General features: G+C 45.2%; 1 protein-coding gene across 1 annotated transcript in view; it reads left to right on the forward strand.

The window, feature by feature from the left end:
• Positions 1-12,455, forward strand: part of ATP6V0A4 (ATPase H+ transporting V0 subunit a4) — a 51,650-nt gene extending 39,195 nt beyond the window's left edge. Inside the window, exons 17-20 of the mRNA XM_003791586.3 lie at positions 3,020-3,139; positions 6,071-6,188; positions 10,450-10,621; positions 12,362-12,455. Of these exons, the coding sequence (XP_003791634.1) occupies positions 3,020-3,139; positions 6,071-6,188; positions 10,450-10,621; positions 12,362-12,455 (504 nt within the window). The remainder of the gene's footprint in view (positions 1-3,019; positions 3,140-6,070; positions 6,189-10,449; positions 10,622-12,361) is intronic.
• The last annotated feature ends 13,661 nt before the right edge of the window (positions 12,456-26,116 follow it).

Raw genomic sequence — 26,116 nt, forward strand, 5'->3', positions numbered from 1 at the left:
GCAAGAACATTCCTGTCCGAGCAGTCACAGCAAGGCATGGGTCTGCATCTGAACCCACAGTGCCACGGGCCTCCGTCCTGTTGCTCTCTCTCCCCATGGGACCTGTTGTCCTGATGGAAGGACTGTACATGGTAGGTTGTTTTTTTTTGCTATTTTTGAGACAGAGCCTCAAGCTGTTGCCTTGGGTAGAGTGCCATGGCATCACAGCTCACAGCAACCTCCAACTCCTGGGCTCGAGTGAGTCTCCTGCCTCCACCTCCCAAGTAGCTGGGACTACAGGTGTCCACCACAACGCCCGGCTATTTTTTGGTTGCAGCCATCATTGTTGTTTGGCAGACCTGGGCTAGATTCGAACCTGCCAGCTCAGGTGTACATGGGTGGTGCCCTAGCCGCTTAAGCCACAGGCGCCAAGTCGTGATAGGTTGTTTTGAACTTTATGTAAACAGAATCATTCACAGTTGTCTTCTGGAAGATCTGACTTCTTTTATCCAATGTTCTAGTATTAATAATTAAAATACTGATGCTACAAACATATCATGTATCTTTTAGCACATGTGTTTTTATTTTATTTTATTTTATTTTATTTTTTGAGACAGAGTCTCACTTTGTCACCCTTGGTAGAGTGCTATGGCATTATCGCTCACAGCAACCTCAAACTCCTTGGCTCAAGTGATTCTCTTGCCTCAACCTCCTAAGTGGCTGGAACTATAGGTGCCTGCCACAATGCCTGACTATTTTGAGAGATGAGGTCTCATTCTGGCTCAGGCTGGTCTCGAACCTGCAAGCTCAGGCAATCCACCTGCCTTGGCCTCCCAATTGCTGGGATAACAGGCGTGAGCCACCGCGCCCAGCCTATTTTATTATTTATTTTAGAGACAGGGTTTCTTTCTGCCCAGACTAGAGAGCAGTGGCCTGATCATAGCTCATAGCAACATCAAATTTATGAGCTCAAGCAATTCTTCTGCCTCAGCCTCCTGAGTACCTAGGACTACAGGTGTGTAGTTAATTTTTTCACCCAGCTAATTTTTTCTATTTTTTGTAGAGACACAGTATCCCTCTGCTGCCTAGTCTGGACTCAATTACTGACCTCAAGTGATCTTCCTGGAGTGCTGGGGTTACAAGTGTGAGCCACTGCACCTGGCTAGCATAGGTGTTTTTAGAAACTGGCCAGTAGTTAATTCACAATAATTTTATTTCACATGGCAACCAGCTTAAGCACTGTGAGATTTTATTAAAGGGAATGCAATTATATTCTGACTAGAAAGAAGACAGTCAGTAGGACTCACAAAGCTCAGTGTCACATTTCTACAAAATTATTCATTTTTTTTTTTTTTTGTAGAGATAATCTCACTTTATCACCCTCGGTAGAGTGCCATGGCATCACAGCAACCTCCAACTCCTGGGTTTGGGCAATTCTCTTGCCTCAGCCTCCTGAGTAGCTGGGACTATAAGCGCCACCACAACACCCAGCTATCTTTTTGTTGCAATTTGGCTGGCGCTGGGTTTGAACCCACCACCCTCATTATATGGGGCCGGCACCCAACTCACTGAGCCACAGGAGCTGCCCCTATTCATTTTGTTTTAAATGGTTCATTTAAACGAATTCAAGGATAATGAGCAGAAAAGGTTAAGCTTAAGGTTGTAAATGAGGAAGCTATCTTCTATTCTTTCCCCTTTGGTATTTTCTTCTTTAAGTTGAAGGAAAGAAAATAGACTTTCAGGAAGACAAATGTCATGTTAACTTAAGCCACATCCCTCCACAGGGGACAAGGAACCACAGGCCTAGGGGAAGCTCGCCCAGAGTTCCCTCTTAGCACCTGGGACTCTAGAATTCCTGTCTGCATGGGCTTGCACCCATGTTTGGATCCTACGAAGGCCATTCCCTCGGTCTCCTGAGAGCAGACCAAACCTCTGGCATGGGCATCCTTAGGCATTTGTGGGGAATGTGGGTGGAACATAGACGTTGTGGGCAGGGGTGTCACGTGTGTGCACACAAGGCCCTCATGATATGTCCACAGCCAGCTCTGCTGTGTTGCCCAGGCATGGCAGAGAACTCTGAATTTGAACCTGGCCTTCCAAGTTCTTATGAGGATTTTTTTTTCCAAGCTGGGAAGCTAGAACATTTTATTCAGGAGCTTGTTGGCTTGATTTTTAAATATTTCAACACATGGCATGTGGACTTCCATTTTTTACCCTTGCCCAGAGCCCTCCAAATGGTAAGCGTCAACCTGCAAAAGACAGAAAGGTAAAGATATCTTTGTTCCTGATTTACAGCACCCTCTCATGAAATCATTCCAGGAAAAACTCTGGACATGGGACATTAAGCTTCATAGGAACTCGAAAGAATGATTCCATTCAGACTGAGGGGTAAAACCAGGCCAAACTGGATGGTGACTAGACCTAGATTTTTTTCTTTTTGCCTTGATTTTTTTTTGTTAGCTATTTGTGATTTTTGTGATTGAATTGTGATTTTTTTTTTTGCCTTGAATTTTTTTGTACGCTATTTTTACAAAGTGTTGGTTTTTAATTTAAGATAGTACATTTGTGTTGGAAACATCATTAATCTCTCTTAGTTAATTCTGGCCAGAGAAGTGTGGCTGCTTAGGTCACAGGCTGTGTCAAAGGTACAACTGGTGGTTTAGGATCGTGCGTATAACACTGGTATTTTAACAACAGAAAGGCACTTTGGTGAGTGTGTTGCTCTGCTATTGAGACTGTGTGTAATTTGGCACATTCTGGTGCGCTCTGCACGCCCCTGCCTGTGTGTGCTTCCTGGCTCTCCCACAGGCCAGCCCTGCCAGCTGTGTGATCTTGGCCACATTGCTTAACTTCTCTGGGCTGCAGCTTTCTTCTCGGTAAAACAGAGCAATAATTGTGCTTGCATAAATTAGTTGTTACAAAAGTAAAGTGAGATAGTATAAAGCTTAGAACAGTGTCTGGTGTCTAGGTCGTGTTAATTTAGAATCATTGTGACTCCGAGGGCGAGTTCAGTGCTCTCCATTTCCTTGCTTGTTGACAGCCACAGGCAGCCAAGATCCAAGGAGACCCCTCTGAGGACGTTGAAGGTGATGGGTCCAGCACTTCCGGTCGGAGGACTTCTGCAAGTGCCCAGGGGGCTCAGGATGACCATGAGGAAGAGGTACTGGCAACTAGACCACCCGAGGAAGACTTCCCAGTGTGCACAGACTCTAGAAGTGGAATTCCCGCTCCTAGGGCAGGGGCACTCAGCCGTCAAAGTGGGCATGGGCAGGAGAGCTGGGCGGGTCTGGAGGCCCCTGCTGGGCAGCAGTCCTGTCCCTGTGAGTCATGGGAAAGTTCCAAGAAAGACGGAACATCTAAGAGGCTCAGGACAACCCATGTGGGAATATTTTAGTGTTTTAGCCACGTGCTGTCCTATCTGAGCGTCTAGGTGAGTATCAGCCTTAGCCAGTGAAGCGAAGGTCTCACGTGTTACGGAGACCTCCGTGGCTCCACCCACACCCCCCAGAGTCTGCTGCCTTCACAGAGGTCCCTTTGTGAGTTTGTGGGTGTGATCTCTGCCTCTCAGGTACATTTCCTCCCCACCTTCTCTGTGCAGGGCGGTCGCTCACTCTCAGGACTCTCCCACATGGAGGAGGCTGTTTTTATGTGATGATTGAAGTGGGCACAATCCTGCATCCTGGGCTGCAAGTTTTAGCCTAAGCTCTATCCTAATTTGAGAGTAGGGACTGGGATCCCATGAGGACCAGGGGTGCTATAAATTTGTAGTTTAGTGCTTACTACAAAAAAGTTTTCATTTGATTGATTAGAATTACCGAAAAATCTGGATCATGGGAAAATTTCCCAACAAGATTCCAGGTTCAGAGAGTAACCCATGGTGATGGCTGTTGATCACCCCAAGTCTGTCTGACTTGCTGGAATGTTCTAGAATCTGATCCACACATTTTCTGACACATCAATTCCCAGTCCTATCCAGTGCAACCTCCCTTCTCAATTCTCCTGTTCTTTCAGTACATCGGGCACTTTCCACCCGTCCATGAACTGGCTCTTGTGTCTGGGCATCCTTGGCCTCCATTCTCAGGCCCCTTTCTCCTGGTGTGAGGGTGCACGGGTCTGCTGTCTTGAGGCAGGTGTGTGGACACTCTGCTTCCCCTCTCCACACCACGGTGGCCAAGCTCAAGGCAAAGGGCACTGCCCCAGTCCAGACTGCCAAGTCTGCCCAACACTGATTCCTGACATGAGTTGGGGGCCTCCAAGATCACCCTCACTTCAGACCAGCTGACTATAAATAAAGGGGACCCCCTCAGACTCTGCATCAATAATTCATATAATAACTCACAGAGCTCAAGAAAGTACTATGCTTACAATTATAGTTTTTTGTGGTTTTGGGGAACTTTTTTGGTGTCAAAAGGATAAATCAGAAGCAGCCAAAGGCAGAGGTGACGGGGGTAGAATCTGGGACTGGGGAAGTTCCACACTGGAAGCTTGTGTCATTGAGCCATGACACGTGGCTCTTCCAGCATGGATGTGTGGCAGTGTGCACATGGAGTGTTGCCGGCCCAAGATGTTCACCTAAGCTCAGCACCCAGTTTTTTGGGGGGGTTTTGTTAGGTGGCAGAGGATTGGTTGAGTGCAGCTTGGTCCCATCCTGGATGCCAGTCCCAGCTCCCTAAGCACGCACACTGGTGGTTACCACTGTGGCCACCCCCCACATAAACTGTCACATACCCTCCAGGAGTCACCTCATTAGTACCAATTGTCAGGTATGGTTCCAGGGACCCCCATGAACAACAGAGACTCTTTCACTTGAGAAATGGCAAAGGTTTGGAGCCCACCACCCAGGAGCCAGGACAGAGGGTTCCTTCTGCCTCACGCACTCTCTCTGGGCCTAGCCTCTCTGCCTTCTCGCTCTGTCTCCACATCCCTGTCCCTCCAGTTCCGCATAGCTATTCTCATTGCTGAGTCCTTGCTTATCTTTCTCCTGTAACTTTTGACTTGTGCTCCTCCCTGGACGTCTCTCTACCCTGGACATCTTTGTCTGAAGCTGCAATCCCTCCTGCTTCTCATCAGTTTCTCTTTTTCTTATCTTGGGGTGAGAGGCTCCCCAAGGCTGGGAGCTCCCCTTTCTGTGGTCTGTCCCTTGTCGATCTCCTGCAGCTCGGGTCCCAGGTGTCTATTCCAGCACAGACCTTTCTTCTGTGCTCTCATTCCTCTGTGGCTAATTTATGCTGAAAGAGTCCTCCCAGGTGGCCCCTGTCACCTGTCAGTGCCATTCTCCCAGCTGTTCAGGCTCAAGAGCCTCAGGGCCCCATGTGATTCTGGCTGGGGCTGGGCAGGGGACCTTCCCTGTGTTCCCACAGTGCACATTGGGGGTTCGCACTTCCCTAGTGTGGGGCAGGGGCTCTGCCAGCGTGTTCACCCCACGGGGCTGTGAGCTACCTGAGGGGGAGGGACAGTGTCCCCTCCACCCCGCTCCATCAGAGCATGTGCAGGGAGAGTGGACTACGCCATCCTCCTCCTTCCCACATCATTGGGTTCATCACCAAATTGGCTTTTTGTCCCTCATAGGCTCTCTCTTCTCTAACCCACTGCTGCTGAATTAATCTCCCCATCACGTCCTACTCAGTCCCTCGTGGCTCCTCATTCCCTCTGAGCTGTTTTCTGAACTCTGCCTTTAGGTTGCCTTCAGAATCTTCAACGCTGGACCACTGTCTCCTCTTCCCCACCTAAAGGAGCTCCCAGTTCCCGCCAAATAGTTTTCTCCCACACTTGGGTTGATGCATTGCCCAGATGCCTGCGTCTTCCTTACTGGAGCAATCTGCTTCCCCTTCACTCAGAGGCCCCCCGCAATCCCGTCTCCCCTTCCCAGCCCATCTTCTTCTTTGAACTTTTCTCCCCTGAGTGCTGCACACACGCGACCCTGTTTGCGCTGTGAGTTCTCTTTCAGCAAGTCTGTCAATACCGGTTTCCCCTCCTTGGACCCAGTAGTTCTTAATAGCAAAGCCCGAGTCTGACTCATCTCCATATCATGGGTAATACCTTTTGTGCAGAGATTACTTAAATAATATAAAATTTAAAAATTCTCTTTCAGTTCAACTTTGGAGACGTCTTTGTCCACCAGGCCATCCACACTATTGAGTACTGTCTGGGCTGCATCTCCAACACGGCCTCGTACCTGCGGCTCTGGGCGCTCAGCCTGGCTCATGCACGTGAGTACGCCCCTGGGGGGGGGGGCAGTCCGACCTCCCTGGGAAATACAGCAATGGATTTGGAGGTGAAGGCACCTTCTCTGAGTTATCTGTTGTATGTTTGTCAGAAGAATCACTCCTTAGGAAGAGGTGACTTTTGCCTCATATCTTAATGGGTTAAAATAAAGCATGAATATACTGTCTTCTAGTTATTGAGGCCAGAGACCTGAAATCATGGTGTCGTCAGGCCTGTATTCCTTCCGCAGGCTCTGAGGGAGAATCCGTTCTCGGCTGCTCCAGCTTCTAGACGCTGCCTGCATTCTGTGACTCATGGCCCCTCCTTGGGTCATTCCAATCTCTGCTTCTAAAATCTCCTTTTCCCTGACTGTCTCTCCTGCCTTCCTCTCACAGGGGCCCTTGCGATGGCACTGGGTGTGCACAGAGAGCTTGGAAAATCTCCCTCCTTCGATGTTTTAACTTAATCCCATCTGCAAAGCTCCTTTTGCCGGGAAATACAACATATTCACAGGGTCTTAGCATTTGGATGTGGACATCTTTGCAATGGGAGCACATCATTCAGGCCAGCACACCTCCTATAAGGTGCTGACATTTGGGTGAAGGCCTGGATTGTGAGCACTGGTGGGAGCTGAGCGCAGGAAGTGCTCACTGTGGTGGAGAGTGCACAGCGGTCCAGGGGCAGTCAGGCCAGGCTCAGAAATGCAATTTTGATAAAAACCCAAGGCAGGGATCGTGACTCCCCAGCTCACTTTGTAAGCTGTGTCTTGATCTCTGTCTACTCCTCCAGTCTTGTCTCTTGTGAGTTTTCCTCAAGGCCCCACCAGTGCCAGACATGCCCATTTTATGTGCAGTGGCTGCGAGGAATGATGTGCATCTTAGTGGTGTCATATCTTACAGCAACCGCAGACTTTTGGCCTCAGGTGACCCTCTTATCTCACGCGCCCAAGTAGCTGGGACTACAGGCTCCCAACACCACACCCAGTTGGTTTTTCTATTTTTGGTAGAGATGGGGTCTCTACCAAAGAGATGTTTAGGCTGGTCTCCAACTCCTGAGCTCTAGCAATCCACATGTCTTTAGAACTCATCTGAAAGTTGTCCCCGGCCTCCCAGGCTGGAAGGTGCCTTCCCCTGGTTCCGTGGGTGCCCCTAACACCTAACACTGATTATAATTCTGTCTCATCAGCCTGCTCCCTACTGGACTGTGGGTTCCTTAAAGGCAAAGATCCTGATTTTCCCTCTGAATTCCCAGCCCTGGGCATAATGCCTAGGATGGAAGCCAGGCCAAGGTGTGTGCTAAACGGATGGAAACAATAGACATGTTACTGATTCCATCCAATCAGGCTACTGATTGACAGTGGAAACTGGTGCTCAGTATTAGTTGGTCTTCACGGTTTTCTTCCACAAACACACACACACACACACACGCACACACCCATGTGCAGGGGTATGCTCAGATGTGTACACTCAGCTCTGCAAGCTCCTGCAGCACACACACCCACAGCACCTGCACATTTGCTCCTGTGCACGCGTGTGGAGTAGGTTATCCTGGGACTGACACCCGCTCGTTCCCCAAAGTGGATCTCGGTGCTTCATGGGGTCAGTGGTGTTCATGTCCATTAGTCTTCAGCTGCAGCCTCAGTGTAACTTGGAGGACTTAGGTCACAATAGGGCTAAATCTAGATGAGACAGGAGGAGGATTTTGTCACTCTCAGAGCCTAGGCCAGGGTTTGGCGCTGTGTGTTGGTGTGTCTTTGGCCAGCCAGTACACACTGAGGGGATCGTGTGACCCATGGAAACCCATACGGCTCATGGCTGCCTGGCATGGTTCACCCCTTAGGCCATTTGGAAGTTCCTGCTAGGCGTGGTTTCCACGCCATACCAATGCTTGCTTAACGAGCTAGTTTGGGCTGCATGCAGCTCACACCTATAATCCTAGCACTCTGGGAGGCTAAGGTAGGTGGATTGCTTGAGTTCAGGAGTTCAAGACCAGCCTGAGCAAGAGTGAATCCCCATCTCTACTAAAAATAGAATAAAAATACCAGGTGTGGTGGCAGCTGCTTGTGGTCCCAGCTACTTGGGAGACTGAGGCAAAAGGATTGCTTGAGCCCAGGAGTTTGAGGTTGCTGTGAGCTATGATGTCATGGCATCCTACCCAGGGTGACAGAGTGAGACTCTGTCTCAAAAATAAATAAGTTAAATTAATTAAAATACTGACTTAAATTTAATTCCTGTACTACTACTTACCTGTGTAACTTAGGGAGTTTAACCCTTGTGTGCCTGGGCTTTTGTCTGTGGCTCTCTCAGTCGCAGTAACAACTTCGCCCCTGGTTCAGTGGGGCCAGATGAGGGGTAAGCTGTCCCATATGGGAAGGGCCCCATATCACCCCAGCAGGCAGAAGGCACAGAGCCAACATGGGCACTGTATCCCATGTGTCTGCTCTCGTCATGTCCCCATGGCCACCTGCGAGTGACAGGCCTTTATCTCTCTGGGATGGGTCATTGCAATTTTTAGTTGGGGGCCCTCAAGTCTCAAATTTGTCATGTGAGTGTCTCCCTGGAAGGTGCACTTACCAGGCTGTCAGCCGTCATACTGACAGAAGAAACACCCATATGTGCTCTGTGCCAGGTGCACCTGCGCATAAATGAGGCCCTTATTTCACAGCAGGGACAATGAGAGACCTACTGGAGGCATGAGTTGGGGTGGGAACCCAGCTCCAAGTCCAGATTTTTCCTGACACCTTTCCAGGACTTTCCGCCTCTTGGATTTCACTTCTCTCGGGGATAAGTAAGGAAGTAAGACACGGCTCTGAGAGCTCAGAGTGAGAAACGGGGGATATAAGAGGTAGGAGGTGAGTGAGGGGTGCTGGTGCTATAGGAAGAGGGAGGATGAGGCTGTGTTGTGTTTGTCCTTTAACTGCTCTGAGTCTTAGTTTCCTTACCTATAAAATGGGCACATATCATAAACCTAATTTATGGGTTGTTACAGGATTAGCGAGCTAGTATGCGTGAACAGCTTTGTATTCTTTTCGTCTTGACTCTTAATCTAGATTCTGCAGGTGACTTCAGGCAGTCTGTAAATCCCCTGGCACAATGTACAAAATGTCAGGTGTCTATGTGTATATTTGTCTGGGGAAAAGATTCATGGCTTTCTTCAGATGTCAAAGGGACCTGTGATCACCAAAGAGTGAAAAGATCCACTTTGAAGACGAGATTGAATCCTCCTTGTGCTCTCAGAACCCAGCACGTGCCTTGCATGTCACAGGACTGAAGATAAATACTTGCCAAAACTTTTTCTGAAATACAGTTAGGACCTGAATCTTTTAACAAACATTTTTAAATGTGAAATACAGCATATTTACAAAAATGCATAAAACTTATATACAATCTGATGGATTTTTTGTGTTTTGCAAAACAAACACTTATATAAGCAACTGTTGGTCAAGAAATAAAACAAAGCCAGATGCCCCCAAGGGCCCTTCCCCATCCCAACTTTCTTCTCGTCCCCTTGAAGTAAGGGGCTTTTACGAAAATGCTGTCTGTGCTTTTTAACGTAGTTTGTCCCTTGGCAATTTAGTGTAGTTCTGCGTGTTTTTGAATTTATATGAGTAAAATCACGTCTTCTGCCGTAACAAACACCATATAGAGGGTGACCGCCCCAAACTTAACTACTACTGGCCTAGTATTGACCAGAAGCCTTACTGATAACATGGTCAGTTAAGACATCTTGTGTGCTATATATATTATATGCTGTGTTCTTACAATGAAGAAAGCAAGAGAAAAGCAAATGTTATTAAAATAGTCATAAGGAAGAGAAATGTATTTATGATTCATTGAGTGAAATGGATCATTATAAAGGCTTTTATCTTCTTGCCTTCATGCTGAGTAGGCTGGGGAAGAGGAGGAGGAAGGGGTTGGCCTTGCTATATCAGGAGTAGCACAAGTGGAAGAAAATCCACGTATAAGTGAACCTGCGGCGTCCAAACTCACGCTGTTCAAGGGTCAAGTGCATATGGATTCTTTTGTGTTTTGCTTTTTTGGTATAGCTTATTTACTCGGATTCATTCATTTTGCTGCCAATAGCTATAGTTTGCTTACTTGCATTGGTGATTAACATGCTGCTACGTATTTGTCTGGCTTCTTCTTAATGGAAATTTCACCCCACCACTACATTGGAGGTGTACAGATTCACGGAAGTAGTATGAACACAATTCTGCACTTACAAGATAAGCCCCGGGTTTGAGAGTGTCCCTCTTGTCTCTTGCAGAACTGTCTGAAGTTCTCTGGACCATGGTGATGAACATTGGTCTTCGCATGCAAGGCTGGGGAGGCATCATTGGGGTTTTCATAATTTTTGCCGTGTTTGCTACCCTGACAGTGGCCATCCTCCTGATCATGGAGGGCCTCTCTGCTTTCCTGCATGCCCTGCGACTGCACTGGTAAGGATGGATGGTTGTCCTGTAGAAGCTTAGGGCGGTGTGGGTAAGGCAGATGGGCTGGAGGGCCAGCCAACTGGGCTCGCATCCTGACCTCTGTGTGACATTACAACTACACACCTTTTTGGGACCTTAGTTTGTTCATCCGTTGGTCACAGTATTGATGATATAATATATGCATCCATATATAATTAAGTATGTCAGTTCTCATTTACTCCTCCTTTTTGGATGTTAAATGTTCATTTGTTATTATAATAGGCTTTAACATAAGTAAGACCTGCAGGTATTAGTGAGGTGGCAGATTGAAACGGGCTCCTGGAGGCACACCCAGCACGTCTGGAATGTTGGCTCCTGTCATTGAGTACAGGTGTTAGAACAACAAACGACTAAATTCTCAAAAGTGGACACAGAAGGAGGTTGCCTTGAGGAGAAAGGTGCTCACGGGAAGCCCTGGACATCCATGCGTGTGTCCAGAGACTGTTGGCCGTCACTAGGTCGATGAATATGAAAATATTTGCTTAGGCCTCTGGTTCTCTCCCAAGTTACACTTTAGCCAAGCATTCTGAGTGTGCTGTGGATGCCCTTAAACCACCCGGACTGTCCTCAGCTATCCCTCCTGTTTGCCACCTCCCTCTAGGGCCACTATTTATTTATTTATATTTTTGAGACAGTGTCACTATGTCACCCTTGGTAGAGTGCTATGGCGCCACAGCTCACAGCAACCTCAAACTCTTGGGCTCAAGTGAATCTCTTGCTTTAGGCTCCCAAGTAGCTGGGACTACAGGCGCCCGCTACAATGCCCGGCTGTTATGGTATTGTTGTTGTAGTTGTCATTGTTGTTTAGTAGGCCCTGGCTGGGTTCAAACCCGCCAGCCCCAGTGTGTGTGGCTGGTACCATAACCACTGAGCTACAGGTGCTGGGCCTGTGGCCACTATGTAGAGGGAAATGTTTTTCCACTTTATATATTGAGTGGAGGGAGCCACAGCCCCCGCCCCCCCGCCTCCACAATGACAGCATTTTCCTCTGCGTCATTAAGGATGTGACAAGAAAGCTAATACAAGGAAATAAAATGTAAATGATCATACATGACATCAGTTGTGTAAGTTACAAAAATGTACATGAAGGTTCTGTTTGTTCTGCTTCCAAATTTAGACTCAGGATGGAAACGGAAACCCCATCAGCTAGTGCTGTGCCATGACCCCGTCTCTGATGGGGCAGAAAGGCCTGGAGGAAGGGAGGGACAAGGAAAGGAAGGTTGGTAAGAGGAGGGGCAAGAGAAGGTTTTAAAAATCATGGGTGCAATGGCTCCTGCCGGGAACCTTATCACTCTGGGAGGCTGAGATGGGAGGATACCTTGAGCTCAGGAGTCTGGAGACCAGCCTGAGCAAGAGTGAGACCTTGTCTCTACCAAAAAGAGAAAAATTAGCTGGGTGAGATAGTGCCTGTTGTCCCAGCTACTCATAAGACTGAGGCAGGAGGACCATTTGGACCCAGGAGCTTAAGGTTGCTGTGAGATATGATGACAAGCCCAAGTGACAGAGCAAGACCCTGTCTCAAAAAAAAAAAAAAAAAAAAAGAATCCCCCGACTCCCATGGCAGCCACTGGCCCGGGTGCCTTCCCTGGCAGGCCTTTCAGATCCTCTACTCGACTTTACAAATGTCTTGCTTCTTTCCTTGACCTGCCAGCCTCTGACTTATGTGTTTAATCCTCCTTTTGCCTACCTTCCTGCCCCCAACAACAGGGTGGAGTTCCAGAACAAGTTCTATGTGGGGGCTGGCTACAAGTTTGCTCCGTTTTCCTTCAAACACATCCTGGATGGCACCGCTGAGGAGTAGGCTGCGGGCCAGGCCCCCTGCAGAGGTCTCCCGGCCAGTAAAAGAAGCTGAAGGGTCTTGTCCTTCATGTCAGTGGTGCCAGGCACTCAAGGGAGGATTGTTGTTGGCTACGACCCAGTGTAAAGCTCTGCGTTATTAGGTTATGAGCCTGGGGACGTGATGTGATGTAACCACCTCACAGAGGAACTGCTTGGCAAGTTGTTTGGACTTCATGTGGGGTCTCAGTTCCCAAATAATAAAATGATTGAGAAATGAGGGGGAAGTGCTAAACTGATGTCTTTTCGCAATATTTTAAGCATTATTAACAAGAAAATAAACATCTGAGTCATTCACTTTTTCTTTGAGATGCCTCTATTCAGAATAATTCTATCATGTTTAGTGTTGACAGTTACAGGCCGAAGCTGAGCGACAGCATTAAACAAATTACCCTGAAAAGGATCACGTTTCTTTAATCCCCTCGCTTCCTCTTGGTCAAACACCTTTTTCCTTTGTCTAATGGCTAAGCATTATAAGCTTAGGAACTTTCTCATGAAGTTTTCACTCCATATGAAAAGAATGTTGTCTGTTGGGAGGGAGGGCCGCTCTCTGCATTGCTAAGTCCTGGGAAATGAAGTGTGACAACTTTGTTCCATGTTGGCACACAGCATGCTGGCATAACTGGGGAGTGGCGAGGGGGCTTGGGCAGGGCCTGGTGCATTATACTCTGAGCCCATGGGTTTCAAAGTGGGGGCTCGGGCAGGGCCTGGTGCATTATACTCTGAGCCCATGGGTTTCAAAGTGGGGGCTTGGGCAGGGCCTGATGCATTATACTCTGAGTCCATGGGCTCCAAAGTGGGGGCTTGGGCAGGGCCTGGTGCATTATCCTCTGAGTCCATGGGTTCCAAAGTCATTATTTTCTTTCTTTCTTTCATTTTCAAATGGCATAGACCAAATAAGAATTTTTTTTTTTTTTTTTTGAGACAAGCTGACACTCTTGCCCATGCTGGAGTATAGTGTGGTGGTGTGATCATAGTTCACTATGACCTCTAATTCTTGGGCTTAAATGATCCTCCTGCCTCAGCCTCCTTAGTAGCTGGGACCACAGCTGTGTACCACCATAGCCAGCTAAATTTTTTATATTTTGTAGAGATGAAATCTTACTGTGTTGCCCAGGCTAGTCTTGAACTCCTGGACTCAAGTGATCTTCCTGCCTTAGTTTTCCAAAGTGCCAGGATTATAGGTGTGAGTCACTGTGCCTGGCCCCAAAAGTCATTTCTTAGGGTAGCTAGACTGACAAATTCCTAAGAGCCCATAAGCTTCTTTCCATTGACCCCTTTGTCTGAACGGCCTTGGTCTAGGTGAGTTATGATCTCCATGGTAAGTATACTGGTAGAATTAAGTATAATTTACATTTTTTTAGTGCTTTGCAACTCTTAGGGCACTTTCACACAGCATCTTATTTACTTCTAAATTCTCATTGTTAGTAAATAAAGTTTCAAAAGAGGTGATCAATTTAAAAATTATCTTTTGGATGGGAATCTTTGTCTTTTAAGCCTCTACCTGCCCTCCACGTGGTAGAGTTGACAGGGACCTTGGAAGTGGCCTTGCTAGTCTAAAGGACACTTCCATGTCAATACTTATATGGGGTTCAGCAATTAAGCAAAGGCATTTATGTTTGTGTTCTGTCCACATAATTTGTCACGTAGGTCCTTGGGCAAGAAGCAGGGTTGTTTTCCTCAGTGCCAACTGGGGATAATGATCTCCATGTATTTGGCTTGTAGAAAGAATTGGAAAGTCCTGGGCAAGGGGGCAGATGGTCAGTCAATGATGGCTGAGTGGGAAGAAAAGACTAAAGCAGTGTGTAAACAGTGGCATAAGAAGTCTATGTGGAGGCCAGGTGCAGTGGCTCAGGTCTATAATCCTAGCACTTTGGGAGGCTGAGGCAGGTGGATTGCCTGAGCTCAGGAGTTCAAACCAGGCTGAGCTAGAGTGAGTCCCTATCTCTGAAAATAGCCAGGTATTGTTGGTAGCCCACGCCTGTAGTCCCAGCTATTTGAGAGGTTGAGGCAAGAGGATCACTTGAACCCAAGAGTTTGAGGTTACTGTGAGCTATGATGCCATAGCACTCTACCCCACATGTCAAAGAGAGACTCTGTCTCAAAAAACAAAAAATGTGCATATGTCCTCATGCTGCCGTGATAACTGGACAAGTTTTTAGGTTGTCAGCTCACCACTGTCCTCAATAGCTAGCTATTTTTTTTTTTCTGAGACAGAGTCTCACTGTGTTGCCCTTGGTAGAGTGCCGTGGTGTCATAGCTCACAGCAACCTCAAACTCTTGGGCTTAAGTGATTCTCTTGCCTCAGCCTCCCAAGTAGCTGGGAGTACAACACCTGGCTATTTTCGTTGTTGTTGTTTGTAGCTGTCATTGTTGGTTAGTAGGCCTGGGCCGGGCTTGAAACCCCCAGCCCTAGTATATGTGGCTGGCACCATAACCATTGACCTACAAGTGCTGAACCAACAATAAAAAATACAGGCTCGGCACCTGTAGCTCAGTGGCTAGGGTGCCCACCACATACACCTGAGCTGGCAGGTTCAAATCCAGCCCTAGTCTGCCAAACAACAATGACAACTACAACCAAAAAATAGCAGAGCGTTCTGGCGGGTGCCTATAGTCCCAGCTACTTGGAAGGCTGAGGCCACAGAATTGCTTAAGCCTAAGAGTTTGAGTTTGCTATGAGCTGTGATGCCACAGCACTTTACCCAGGGTGACACAGTGAAACTGTCTCAAAAAAAAGGCCAGCACTTGTGCCTCAGTAAGTAGGGTGCTGGCCCCATATACCAAGGGTGGTGGGTTCAAATCTGGCCCTGACCAAACTGTAACAAAAAATAGTTGGGTGTTGTGGCGGGCACCTGTAGTCCCAGCTATTCAGGAGGCTGAGGCAAGAGAATTGCCTAAGCCCAAGAGCTGGAGGTTGCTGTGAGCTGTGACGCCATGGCCCTCAACTGAGGGTGACAAAGTGAGACTCTGTCTCAAAAAAAAATATATATATATATATGTATATATGTATGTGTGTGTGTGTGTGTGTGTTTAGATGGATCACCAGCCTCTTGCCCTTTAATTCTCCCAGCAATGGCTGTGAGAAAATATTTGTGAGAGCGAAACTTTGCTTTGCCCCTTGCCTAGACCTACTCTTTCAGAAATAACCCCCAGCCTTCCTGAGAATAACATCTTAATCTCCTGCAAGATTTGGCAGCAGCCACTTTCTGTCTCAAGGAGAAGTGTAATTTCCCCTTTGAAAAGGAATCAGGTGCAGGTTGCAGCCAAGGGGCCGTGCCTTACGTGTCACTCACTTGCCCAGCATGCAAGTTGTTCCTTAAAGAATCCTGGTGCCAGCTGACCGAGGAGGAGCAGACCAAGGGGCTGGCTTCTTGGGAAGGCAAGTCCAGAAACCCCCGAGAGGCCATCGGTGGTCCAACTTCCATGTAAGACGTGACCAGGGTGAGAGGTGCAAAAGGGCTTGGAACTGAAAGTCTTTCCAAGGAACATACAGAGGTAAGAAACTCTTGTGGGCAACACAGATCTGGATAACTTTTCCTGCTGCTGTTGGGGGTGGAGGGTGGGTGGGAGTGAGGAGTTGACTGTTAGTGTGTGGCTAACAGCAAATGGAACATGAAAGCCTCATTCTTTTTATTGATGATATTGCAAAACAAATTACGTCATCCACCACACATAAAATTCTGTTTAAAAAATATGTACTGTGGCCCAGTGATTTCTGGCTAAAAATAAAACCAGTATAGCAAAATACAATAAAATAAAATGTCAATCAGTCCTTTAGAATGAAGGTTAACCCCCCTCTGAGCCTTTGAGTTTTAGAGTAAATCCCTAATCTACCAGTTTCTTATCAGGTTTTTTGAAGGTAAGTTGTAAGTTACTTTCCTATTGTAGTTTTTTAGAAACTGATGGTGAGGGATGGGCTGTATTCTCCCCCGTGTTATTCTCTATTTTCCTGCCTTGGTTTGACTGATCATCTATCCATCCATCCATCCATCCTCTTCCTAGGTTAGGAAGGATTTGGAGTGACTTAGGCAACCAAAGAACAGAAGATGTCAACTCAGCCTTTCCATTATTCTGTTTGAGAGTTAAAATCATAGGCTTTGTCTCTCAGTAATGTTCCTTATGTCCATGCTTGAAACATTTTGTCTTTTTTTTTTTTTTAAGTAGAGGGATCTCACTCTATAGTCCAGGCTGGAGTGCCGTGGCTCAATAATAGCTCACTGCAGCCCTGAACTGCTGGGCTCAAGTGATCCTCCTGTCTCAGCCTTCTTAGTCCCTGTGACTGCAGGTAAAAAAAAAAAAAAAAAATTGTAGGAATGGGGTCTTACTATGTTGCCCAGGCTAGTCTCAAACTTTTAGGCCTTAGACCATCCTCCCACCTCAGCCTCCCTAGTTGCTGGGATTACAGGCCCATCTCTGTCCTCCTTTTTATGAAACTCTAGAGAAAGAGAAAATACTTAAGAAAATACTTTTGTATATGCTAGCTAACTTTGAGTTAGTGTCTGAACATCTTCTGAATGCTAAAATTCTGATCAGGCTCTGTCTCTCAGTAATGTTCAAAAAAAAGAAAAAAACAGTGTGTTTTCACTAAAATTCTGATCATCTCCTATCAACACCACTGCCCAGACCTCATGCCCTACCAAAAGAATCTTGTTAAAAACTAGGGCAGACAGCCCTTGGGAGGGTTTGGCAGGTGGATTGCCTGAACTCATGAATTTGAGAACAGCCTGAGCAAGAGCAAGACCTCATCTCTAAAAAATAGCCAGGTGTTGTAGTGAGCTCCTGTAGTTCTAGCTTCTTGGGAGGCTGAGGCAAGAGGACTGCTTGAACCCAAGATTTTGAGGTTGCTATGAGCCAAGATTCCACAGAACTCTACTGAGGGTGACCAACTGAGACTGTCTCAAAAAAAAAAAAAGAAAAAAACAATTAGGGCAGGATCTATCCTAATAGGGCAGGAATGAGAACTTCCTCTGTTGCAGGCAAAGTTGCCCATGTGTTTCTTCTGTTCTTGGCAACTTCCCCTGACATTGGGAACCCACTGGGCCACCACCATCTTCCAGGGCTGTGTCTTGGGAGGATTAGTGGTGCCACTGGCAGGCGGTGAATCATTTCTGGTGTCTGGGCAGGGCCAGGTTGCTCCCCTGAGTGGTCTGAGTGGCCTACACCTCACTGTTAGCGCTTTTCTCCACCCCGCCCCCGCCCATCACAGAGGCCTTAGGAAGAACTAAAGTTCAACAGCTTTTCCTTCCTCTGAAGTTCGCTGATTTTGCCGTGTAATTCAATGTAGAACAACAGGGTCATTTTTAGTGAAAAGTATCCATTTTCTTGTGTCTCTCATAAGTAAAAGGAAACAACTGGTTTGGAGAAGTTTTAAGGTCTTACTTTCCAGTAAGAATGTAGCACAGGTGAGGTTTTCCCAGCACCACGTAAGTGTACCCTTGAAATAAAATCCACCTATTTTAGAAACCAAGTAATTCCCTTCTCCCTTTTGTATAGTTTTTCACTTAATCCCAGTGTGTTCTAAGGACAGCAGAATATTAGCAATGAACACCTTTGGTATGTGTTGGGTAACTCCCTAGATACTTAGAAACTTTCCCTGAGTAAGTGATTTGTAATTGTGGGGAAACTGTAGACATTTCTTTGATTCCTTTATTCAGAGATGAGAAACGATACTACCGTGGGTACTTTTGACACAATGGGCACAGTGCCATATTTTACAAACATCATTGCATTGAATCCTCATCGCATAATTAAGAAGTTTATCGGGTAAGAATTATGCAACACTGCAAGTAACAGAGGCCAGAAATGACAGTGGCTTAAACCAGAGAGAGCTGTTTCTTTCCCATGGATATGGTGCGGGGAGGTGAGCAGTCCAAGCTGGGGAAGATTTCCACAGTCCTCCAGCTCCAGGCCCTCCCTGTCTTATGCTGGTCAGACTTAGCCCAAAGTTCCCATTTTTCCATCTTTCTATTTGTGCCATGGCATGAGATGCCAGCTGAAGGCCGGCTATCCCGTCTCTGACCTGGGGAGGAGGGAGGAGGGAAAGCGAGGGGCAAAGGCAGCCCCTGGCACCCCCTACCTGAATCTCGTGGCCACCAGCAAGGTAGAAGGGAACACCCGCTACTGATGGGCAGCAAGCTGTCTCCGCCATGGGCAGCTGGGATGCGTTTTATTTGTAGGTGAGGAAATGCAGATGGGAGAAACAGAACCAGTTTAATCTCAGTCTCACCTGGACTGCTCACTCCTTTTCTCCCTCCCTCCCTTCTTTTCTCCTTTTTCCTTCATTCCTGTTCTTTCCTCTCCCCTTCCTTCCTACCCTTCCCTCTTTCCTTCCTTCCTTCTCTCTCTCCATTCCTCTCACCTTCTATTTTTTTTCCTTCCCTCGTTTTTTCTGGCCTTCCTTGCTCCTTTCTTTCCCATGTTTGTTAATTTAGTTGGTATAAAAATGATGCCTAAAGATTTATTTATCTATTTCTTTGAGACAGAGTCTCACTATGTTGCCCTCGGTGGAGTGCATTGGCAGACAGCTCACAGCAACTGGAAACTCTGGGACTTAAGTGACTCTCTTGCCTCAGCCTCCCAAGTAGCTGGGACTACAGGTGCCCACCACAATGCCTGGCTATTTTTTTGTTGTAGTTGTCATTGTTGTTTAGCTGGCATTGGTCAGGTTCCAACCTGCCACCTTAGGTGTATGTGGCTGGTGCTGTAACCACTGTGCTACGGGTGCTGAGTCCTTTTCCAATTTTGCTTACAATTTGCATATCCTCTTGTGAACAATCTGTCCATACCAGTTGCCTATGAATTTCTGGGGATCTTAACCATTTTTTCCCTTGTAATTTGTGACATATATCCACTATAGACATTTACTGGGCACTTGTAATATTTTTTTGGTAATTTTTTCTTGTTTTAATTTTTGAAATTGTGGTAAGATAAACAGAACTTTTTTTTTTTGAGACGAAGTCTCAAGCTGTCCCCCTGGGTAGAGTGCCATGGCATCACGCTCACAGCAACCTCCAACTCCTGGGCTCAAGCAAGTCTCCTGCCTCAGCCTCCCAAGTAGCTGGGACTACAGGCGCCCGCCACAACGCCTGGCCATTTTTTGGTTGCAGCCATCATTGTTGTTTGGGGGGTCCGGGCTGGGGATTCGAACCTGCCACCTTGGGTGTATGTGGTTGGCGCCTTAGCCACTTGAGCCACAGGCGCCGAGCCAGATAAACAGAACTTAAGATAAAACTGTAAAGAGTAAAATTCAGAAGCATTTAACAAATTCACAATGTCGTGCAACTATCACCTCTATCAGACAGAGCCTCTAATCCAGCCACTTTTCAGGCTGGTCAGTGATTTCTCTTTGGGTCAAGTGTCCATCCCTCGTCAGTAGGTCATGGCTAGTGAAGGAGAGCAGGTGGGGCATGGGGCACAATGTGGGCCTGGAGACCACATGCTTAAGGCTTCTTGGGACTGGATCTCCAGGCCATGGTTACACATATTTGGCTGAGAATAAACCTCTCTAAATTATTATTTCTTTTTTGTTTGTTTGTTTGTTTGTTTGTTTTTTGAGACAGAGTCTCACTTTGTTGCCCCTGGCAGAGCACTGCAGTGTCACAGCTCACAGCAACCTCAAATTCCTGGGCTCAAGCAATTCTCTTGCCTCAGCCTCCGAGCAGCTAGGACCACAGGCACCTGCCACGACACCTGGCTACTTTTAGAGACGGGGGTCTCGCTCTTGCTCAGGCTGGTCTCAAACCTGTGAGCTCAGGGCAATCCATCTGCCTCAGCCTCCCAGAGTGCTGGGATTATAGGTGTGAGCCACCATACCTGGCCCCTCTCTAAATTATTAAAAAGAAAAAAACAGAACAACACAGGCCCGCCTGGCATAGGGTCATCATAGCTCACAGCAACCTCAAACTCCTGGGCTCAAGCCATCTTCCTGTCTCAGTTTTTCTATTTTTAGTAGAGACAGGATCTCACTTTTGCTCAAGCTGGTCCCCAACTCCTGAGCTCAAGCAATCCACTTGCCTCAGCCACAGTGCTAATTTAAGAGCTTTTAAGTGTTATTCCATTACAGGGATGTACTATCATTGTTTTAGCCACTCCTCCATTGGCAGGCAGTTTAACAACAGTGTGGTGACTTTCCTTACACCTGTATCTTTATTTATTTGAGTGTCTCATTAGGATGAATCCTAGGAGTGAAAATGCTCAGGCAACATCGTGTCATCTGATGCCTAATTGCCTTCTAGGAAGGTTGTACCAATCTGTACTGCTGCCAGTAGTTTTGAGTGTCTGTTCCTTTGCACTTGGTATAAGCAGCCTTTAATTTTTTGCAAATGGATGGTGCCTGTGGCTCAGTGAGTAGGGCGCCGGCCCCATATACTGAGAGTGGCAGGTTCAAACCGAGCCCCGGCCGAACTGCAACAACAACGAAATAGCTGGGTGTTGTAGCAGGCACCTGTAGTCCCAGCTACTTGGAAGGCTGAGGCAAGAGAATCGCCTAAGCCCAAGAGCTGGAGGTTGCTGTGAGCTGTGACAGCACAGCACTCTACTGAGGGTGACAAAGTGAGACTCTGTCTCTAAAATAACAACAATAATAATAATAAAAAAATTGTTGCAAATTGGACAGGGACAAATGATAACACTTGAATTTGAAGGCCTGGTTGCAGGTTGAACGTGGCCAGCACAGCATAGCACTCTACTGAGGGTGACAAAGTGAGACTCTGTCTCTAAAATAATAACAATAATAATAATAAAAAAATTGTTGCAAATTGGACAGGGACAAATGATAACACTTGAATTTGAAGGCCTGGTTGCAGGTTGAACGTGGCCACAGATTCCTCAGCTGCTATGTTTATTCTTCTGTGTGGGCTCATTTTCATGCCCTTGGCTCCACCATCTCTTTCTTCCTGACCTACAACAGCTTTTGTTAAACATATAGGTTTCTTTTTTTTATTTAATCACAATTGTGTACGTTTATGAGGTACAATGTGCTGATTTGATATACCATGTGAAATGCTTACATCAAACTGATTAACATAACCATCACCTTACTTATTTGTTGTGGTAAGAAAGACTTAAGAGGGGCTCAGTGCCCATAGCTCAGTGGTTAGGGTGCTAGTCGCATGCACCTGGGCTGGTGGGCTGAAACCAGCCTGGGACTGCTAAACAACAATGACACAACAACAAAAATAGCCGGGTGTTGTGGCAGGCACCTGTAGTCCCAGCTACTTGGGAGGCTGAGGCAAGAGAATTGCTTAAGCCCAAGAGTTGGAGGTTGTGAGCTGTGATACCACGGCACGCTAGAGGGCAACATAGTGAGACTCTGCCTCAAAAAAAAAAAAAAGTTCTAAGAAGGAAATTTATAGCACTGGAAGCCTTTATCAAGAAAATAGAAAGAGAGGAAGTCAACAACTTAATGAGAGCCATCTCAAGCAACTGGAAGAGGAAGAACATTCCAACCCCAAACCCAGTAGAATAAAAGAAATGAACAAAATGAGAGAAGAATTAAATGAAATCAAAAACAAAAGAATCATTCAGAAGATCAATGAAACAAAAAGTTGGTTTTTGAAAAGATTAACAAAATTGATAAAGCTTTGGCTAGCCTAACCAAAAACAGAAAAGTAAAATCTTTAATATTATCAATCAGAAACAATAAAGGAGAAATAGCAGTGGATACCTCAGAAATTCAAAAAAATCCTCAAAACTCTAGTCTCAGAAATATGAAAATTTGGAGGAAATGGACCAATACCTGGAAGCATGCCACCTGCCTAGACTCAGCCAGAAATAATTAGAAATTTTGAATAGACCTATTATTAAGCACTGAAATAGTATCAACTATACGAAATCTATAAAAGAAAAGTCTGGAATCAAATGGCCTCACGTCAGAATTCTACCAAACCTTTAAAGAGGAGCTAGTACCGATATTATATAACCTTTTCCAAAACCTAGAAAAAGAAGGAATACTTCCCAATACATTCTATAAAGGAAATATCACCTTGATCCCCAAACCAGGAAAGGACCCAACAAAGAAAGAAATCTGTAGACCAATATTATTAATGAATATTGATGCAAAAATATTCAATAAGATTCTAGCAAACAGAATTCAATGACACATTAAAAAATTATACACCATGATCAAGTTGGTTTTATCCCAGGGTTACAAGGTTGCTTCAACATACATAAATCTATAAATACAATACATCACATAAATAAAATAAAAAAGAAAGACCATATGATTCTCTGAATTGATGCAGAGAAAACTTTTGATAATTCCAGCATCCTTTCATGATCAGAACACTTAAAAAAGTAAAAATATGTGTTTTATATTCTGTATTTTTTCCTTACCTTTCTTTAACTTTATAATTTGTTAAAATAGTGAATAACCATGGTAAGAATCAAATGGTAGAATGAGTTTATAATAGAAATCATCTCCTGCTCCAACTTTCTCCTTCCCCAGAGAAACGTAATTGTTTTTGATTTTGCTGGTGATTACTTTTATAATTAAAACAACATAATTAAACTTTATTTCTTGGTTTACCAACTTATGACTGTATCAATCCATTAGTCACTAAGAAAATAATGATTTAGGTCATAACTTCCCTTTTTGCCATTCACCCAATATTTTATAGGTATCTTATTTGTAGTTACTCTCTTAGTTTTGGAATTATAGCAATAGTTATATTTTGTAAACTTCACTCAGTGTATTGCCCACCCACCCCTCTGTCTTTCTCCACTGGCTGCCACCTCTCACCTTTGTGTGTTTTATTCAAAATGCTAGAGGTTGCAATAGTCTAAGCCTGAAAATGAATAAACAGTTTTTACTTGTTTTATGGTCACTGTGAATATTGTTCACTCTAGGAGCAAGTATTACATGTGAACATTACATTTATTTCTCTAGAGAGCCTATGTCAAGACCAAAAGGAATTCTCTTTTCTTTTATCTATCTCATTGATTGCCTAAAACCACACGGTTTAATTTCCCTTTGTATTATAAAAACAAAATACGACATTATGAATTTGCTCTTCAGCCAAGAAAACTATGAAATCACAAATAGGAATCTGCTTTGACAAGCTCTGCCTTAATTCAAGAGCAACGGTGATACAAGTATCTTGCAGCTAAGACCTTTTGCCAGGTTCTGTGTGGTTGACCATTTGTTTACTGATAAGAGAAGTGAATTATGTAGGATATTTATGACTCATGGAGTTACCTAATCAAGTGAAAACACATGCTTACACCAAATTAAAACTGCTTCTGCAGTGACAGCTTTTCTGTGTTTCCTGCTGTTTAGTATAGAAGTCAAGGAGACTTGCCAAAAATTGTTTTATTACCCCTCTAAAATGCAAACTTTTATGATGGTTAAAATTGCAAAATATGTTTAGACTGTAATGAGACATCATGAAACATGACTGGTAGAAGACACTGAGTGCTGATTGAAGACTGAGCTAATTGTTAAGCATATAACTGAACTTAAAATGAACTTACTGGGATTTAAAAATATTATTTTCTTACCACACTAAATTGTTTTATTCTTTAACATGATAAATGGCCAGAATCCGTTTTGGCTTTTGAAATCTACTGCTATGATTTGTGTTATCATTATTATTTTATTTAAAAAATTAATAAAAATATAATTGAGAAATAGGAATAAATATTTAATTAAAAGGAATAAATATATAATTGATATAATTCCCACACTATACAATTTGCCTGTTTAATGTGTACAAATCAGTTCACAAGGTTGTACAGCCACCAGCCCTATGTAATTCTAGAACATTTTCACTCAGCACCCCCAGAAGAAACCCTGTACCCATAGCAGTCACATCCTGTTCTCTTCTGCCTCCAGCCCCTGGAAACCACTAATGTGTTTTCTGTCTCTACAAAGTTTCCTGTCCTGGACATTTCATATAATGGAATCGTCCACCATGAGGACTTTCTATCTCGAGAGTTTATTTGGCATAATCTTTTCAGGCTGCATCCCTGTCGTGGTATCAGTACTTCACTGCTTTTTATTGCCAAGTAATATTAATACTATTCCCCTGTATGGACGGGCCACTTCTAATGTATCCCTTCACCAGTTGATGGGCATTTGAATTGTTCCCACATTAGCGCTTGCTGTGAATAATGCCTCTGTGACCGTCCATGTATGGGTTTCTGTGTGGACATATGTGTCTCAGTTCCCTAGGAATGGCATAGCAAACATGCCATCAACTGGGTAGCTTAAACAAGAGAAACTGATTATCTCAGAGTTCTGGGTTTGCTTCCCTCTGAGGGCTGTGGAGGAGAATCTACTCCTGGCCGCTCTCCTTGCTCCTAGGGGTGGCACAGCCTCTCTCCTTGTTTCTAGGGGTGGCTGACAGTCTTTGAGGCTCCTTGGCTTGTAGCTACATCACCCCAAGCTCTGCCTTTTTCCCAGTGCTGTGTCTGTGCCCAGATTCACCCCTTATTTTATGAGGACATGGTCAGATTGGATTAGGACCCACCCTATTCCCCACCGACCTCATCTCATCTGATTACATGTGCGCTAACCCTAATTCCAAATAAATTCATGTTCTGAAGTACTGGAGGTTAGAATCTTGAGAGGTTACATAATTTAGTTCATTACGAATCTTGAGAGGTTACACAATTTAGTTCATAAAAATATGTTTTCAATTCTCTGGAGTATAAAGCTAGGCGTGGTACAGAACATACAGTAATAACTCTGCTGACAAACTGTTTTCTACAGTGCATGCGTGATTTTAAATTCCCTCCGGCAGGCAATACATGAGGGTCCCAATTCCTCCACATCCCTGCCGACATGTCACTGTCTGGCTTTTTAATTTTAGGGATCCTAGAGGTAGGATGTGGTATCTCATTGTGGTTTCTATTTGCATTTCCCTAGCAACTAATGATGCTGAACCTCTTTCCAAGTGCTTATTGGCCACTTGTACATCTTCTTTGGAGAAATGTTGATATGCATCCTTTACCCATTTAAAAAATTGGGTTGTCTTTTTATTGTCAAGTTGTAAGAGTTCTTTATTCTGAATACTAGACTGTTATCAGATAATATGATTTGCACATCTTTCCTCCCATTCTGTGGGCTATTTCACTTTCTAGATGCACAGAAGTTCTAGATTTTAAGTTCAATTTATCTATTGTTACCTGTGCTTTGGTGTCACACTTAGGAAATCATTCCCTGCTCATGAATGCTTTTACTTATGCTTTCTTGTAAGAGTTGGATAGTGTTAAATTCAGGTCTTCGATTCCTTTTGAGTTAATTTTTGTGTAAGTATAAAGGGTCCAACTCCATTCTCTTGCATGCAGCTATCCCATTGCCATTTGTTGAAAAGACTGTTCTTTCCCCCAGTGAAGCCTCTTGTTTTCAGATTTTGATTAAGCCTATATTAGTTGTTCAACTTTCCATCTACAACAGTGGTTCTCAACCTGTGGGTTCTGACCCCTTTGTAACAATGAAAATACATCCTGCAGGCTCGGCGCCTGTGGCTCAAGTGGCTAAGGCGCCAGCCACATATGCCTAACATGGTGGGTTCGAACCTAGCTTGGGCCCGCCAAACAACAATGATGGCTGCAACCAAAAAAAAAAATAGCCGGGCGCTGTGGCGGGTGCCTGTAGTCCCAGCTACTTGGGAGGCTGAGGCA

The sequence above is a fragment of the Otolemur garnettii genome, unplaced genomic scaffold, assembly GCF_000181295.1.
Source record: "Otolemur garnettii isolate 467f Iridium unplaced genomic scaffold, OtoGar3 scaffold00049, whole genome shotgun sequence".
NCBI lineage: Eukaryota > Metazoa > Chordata > Mammalia > Primates > Galagidae > Otolemur > Otolemur garnettii.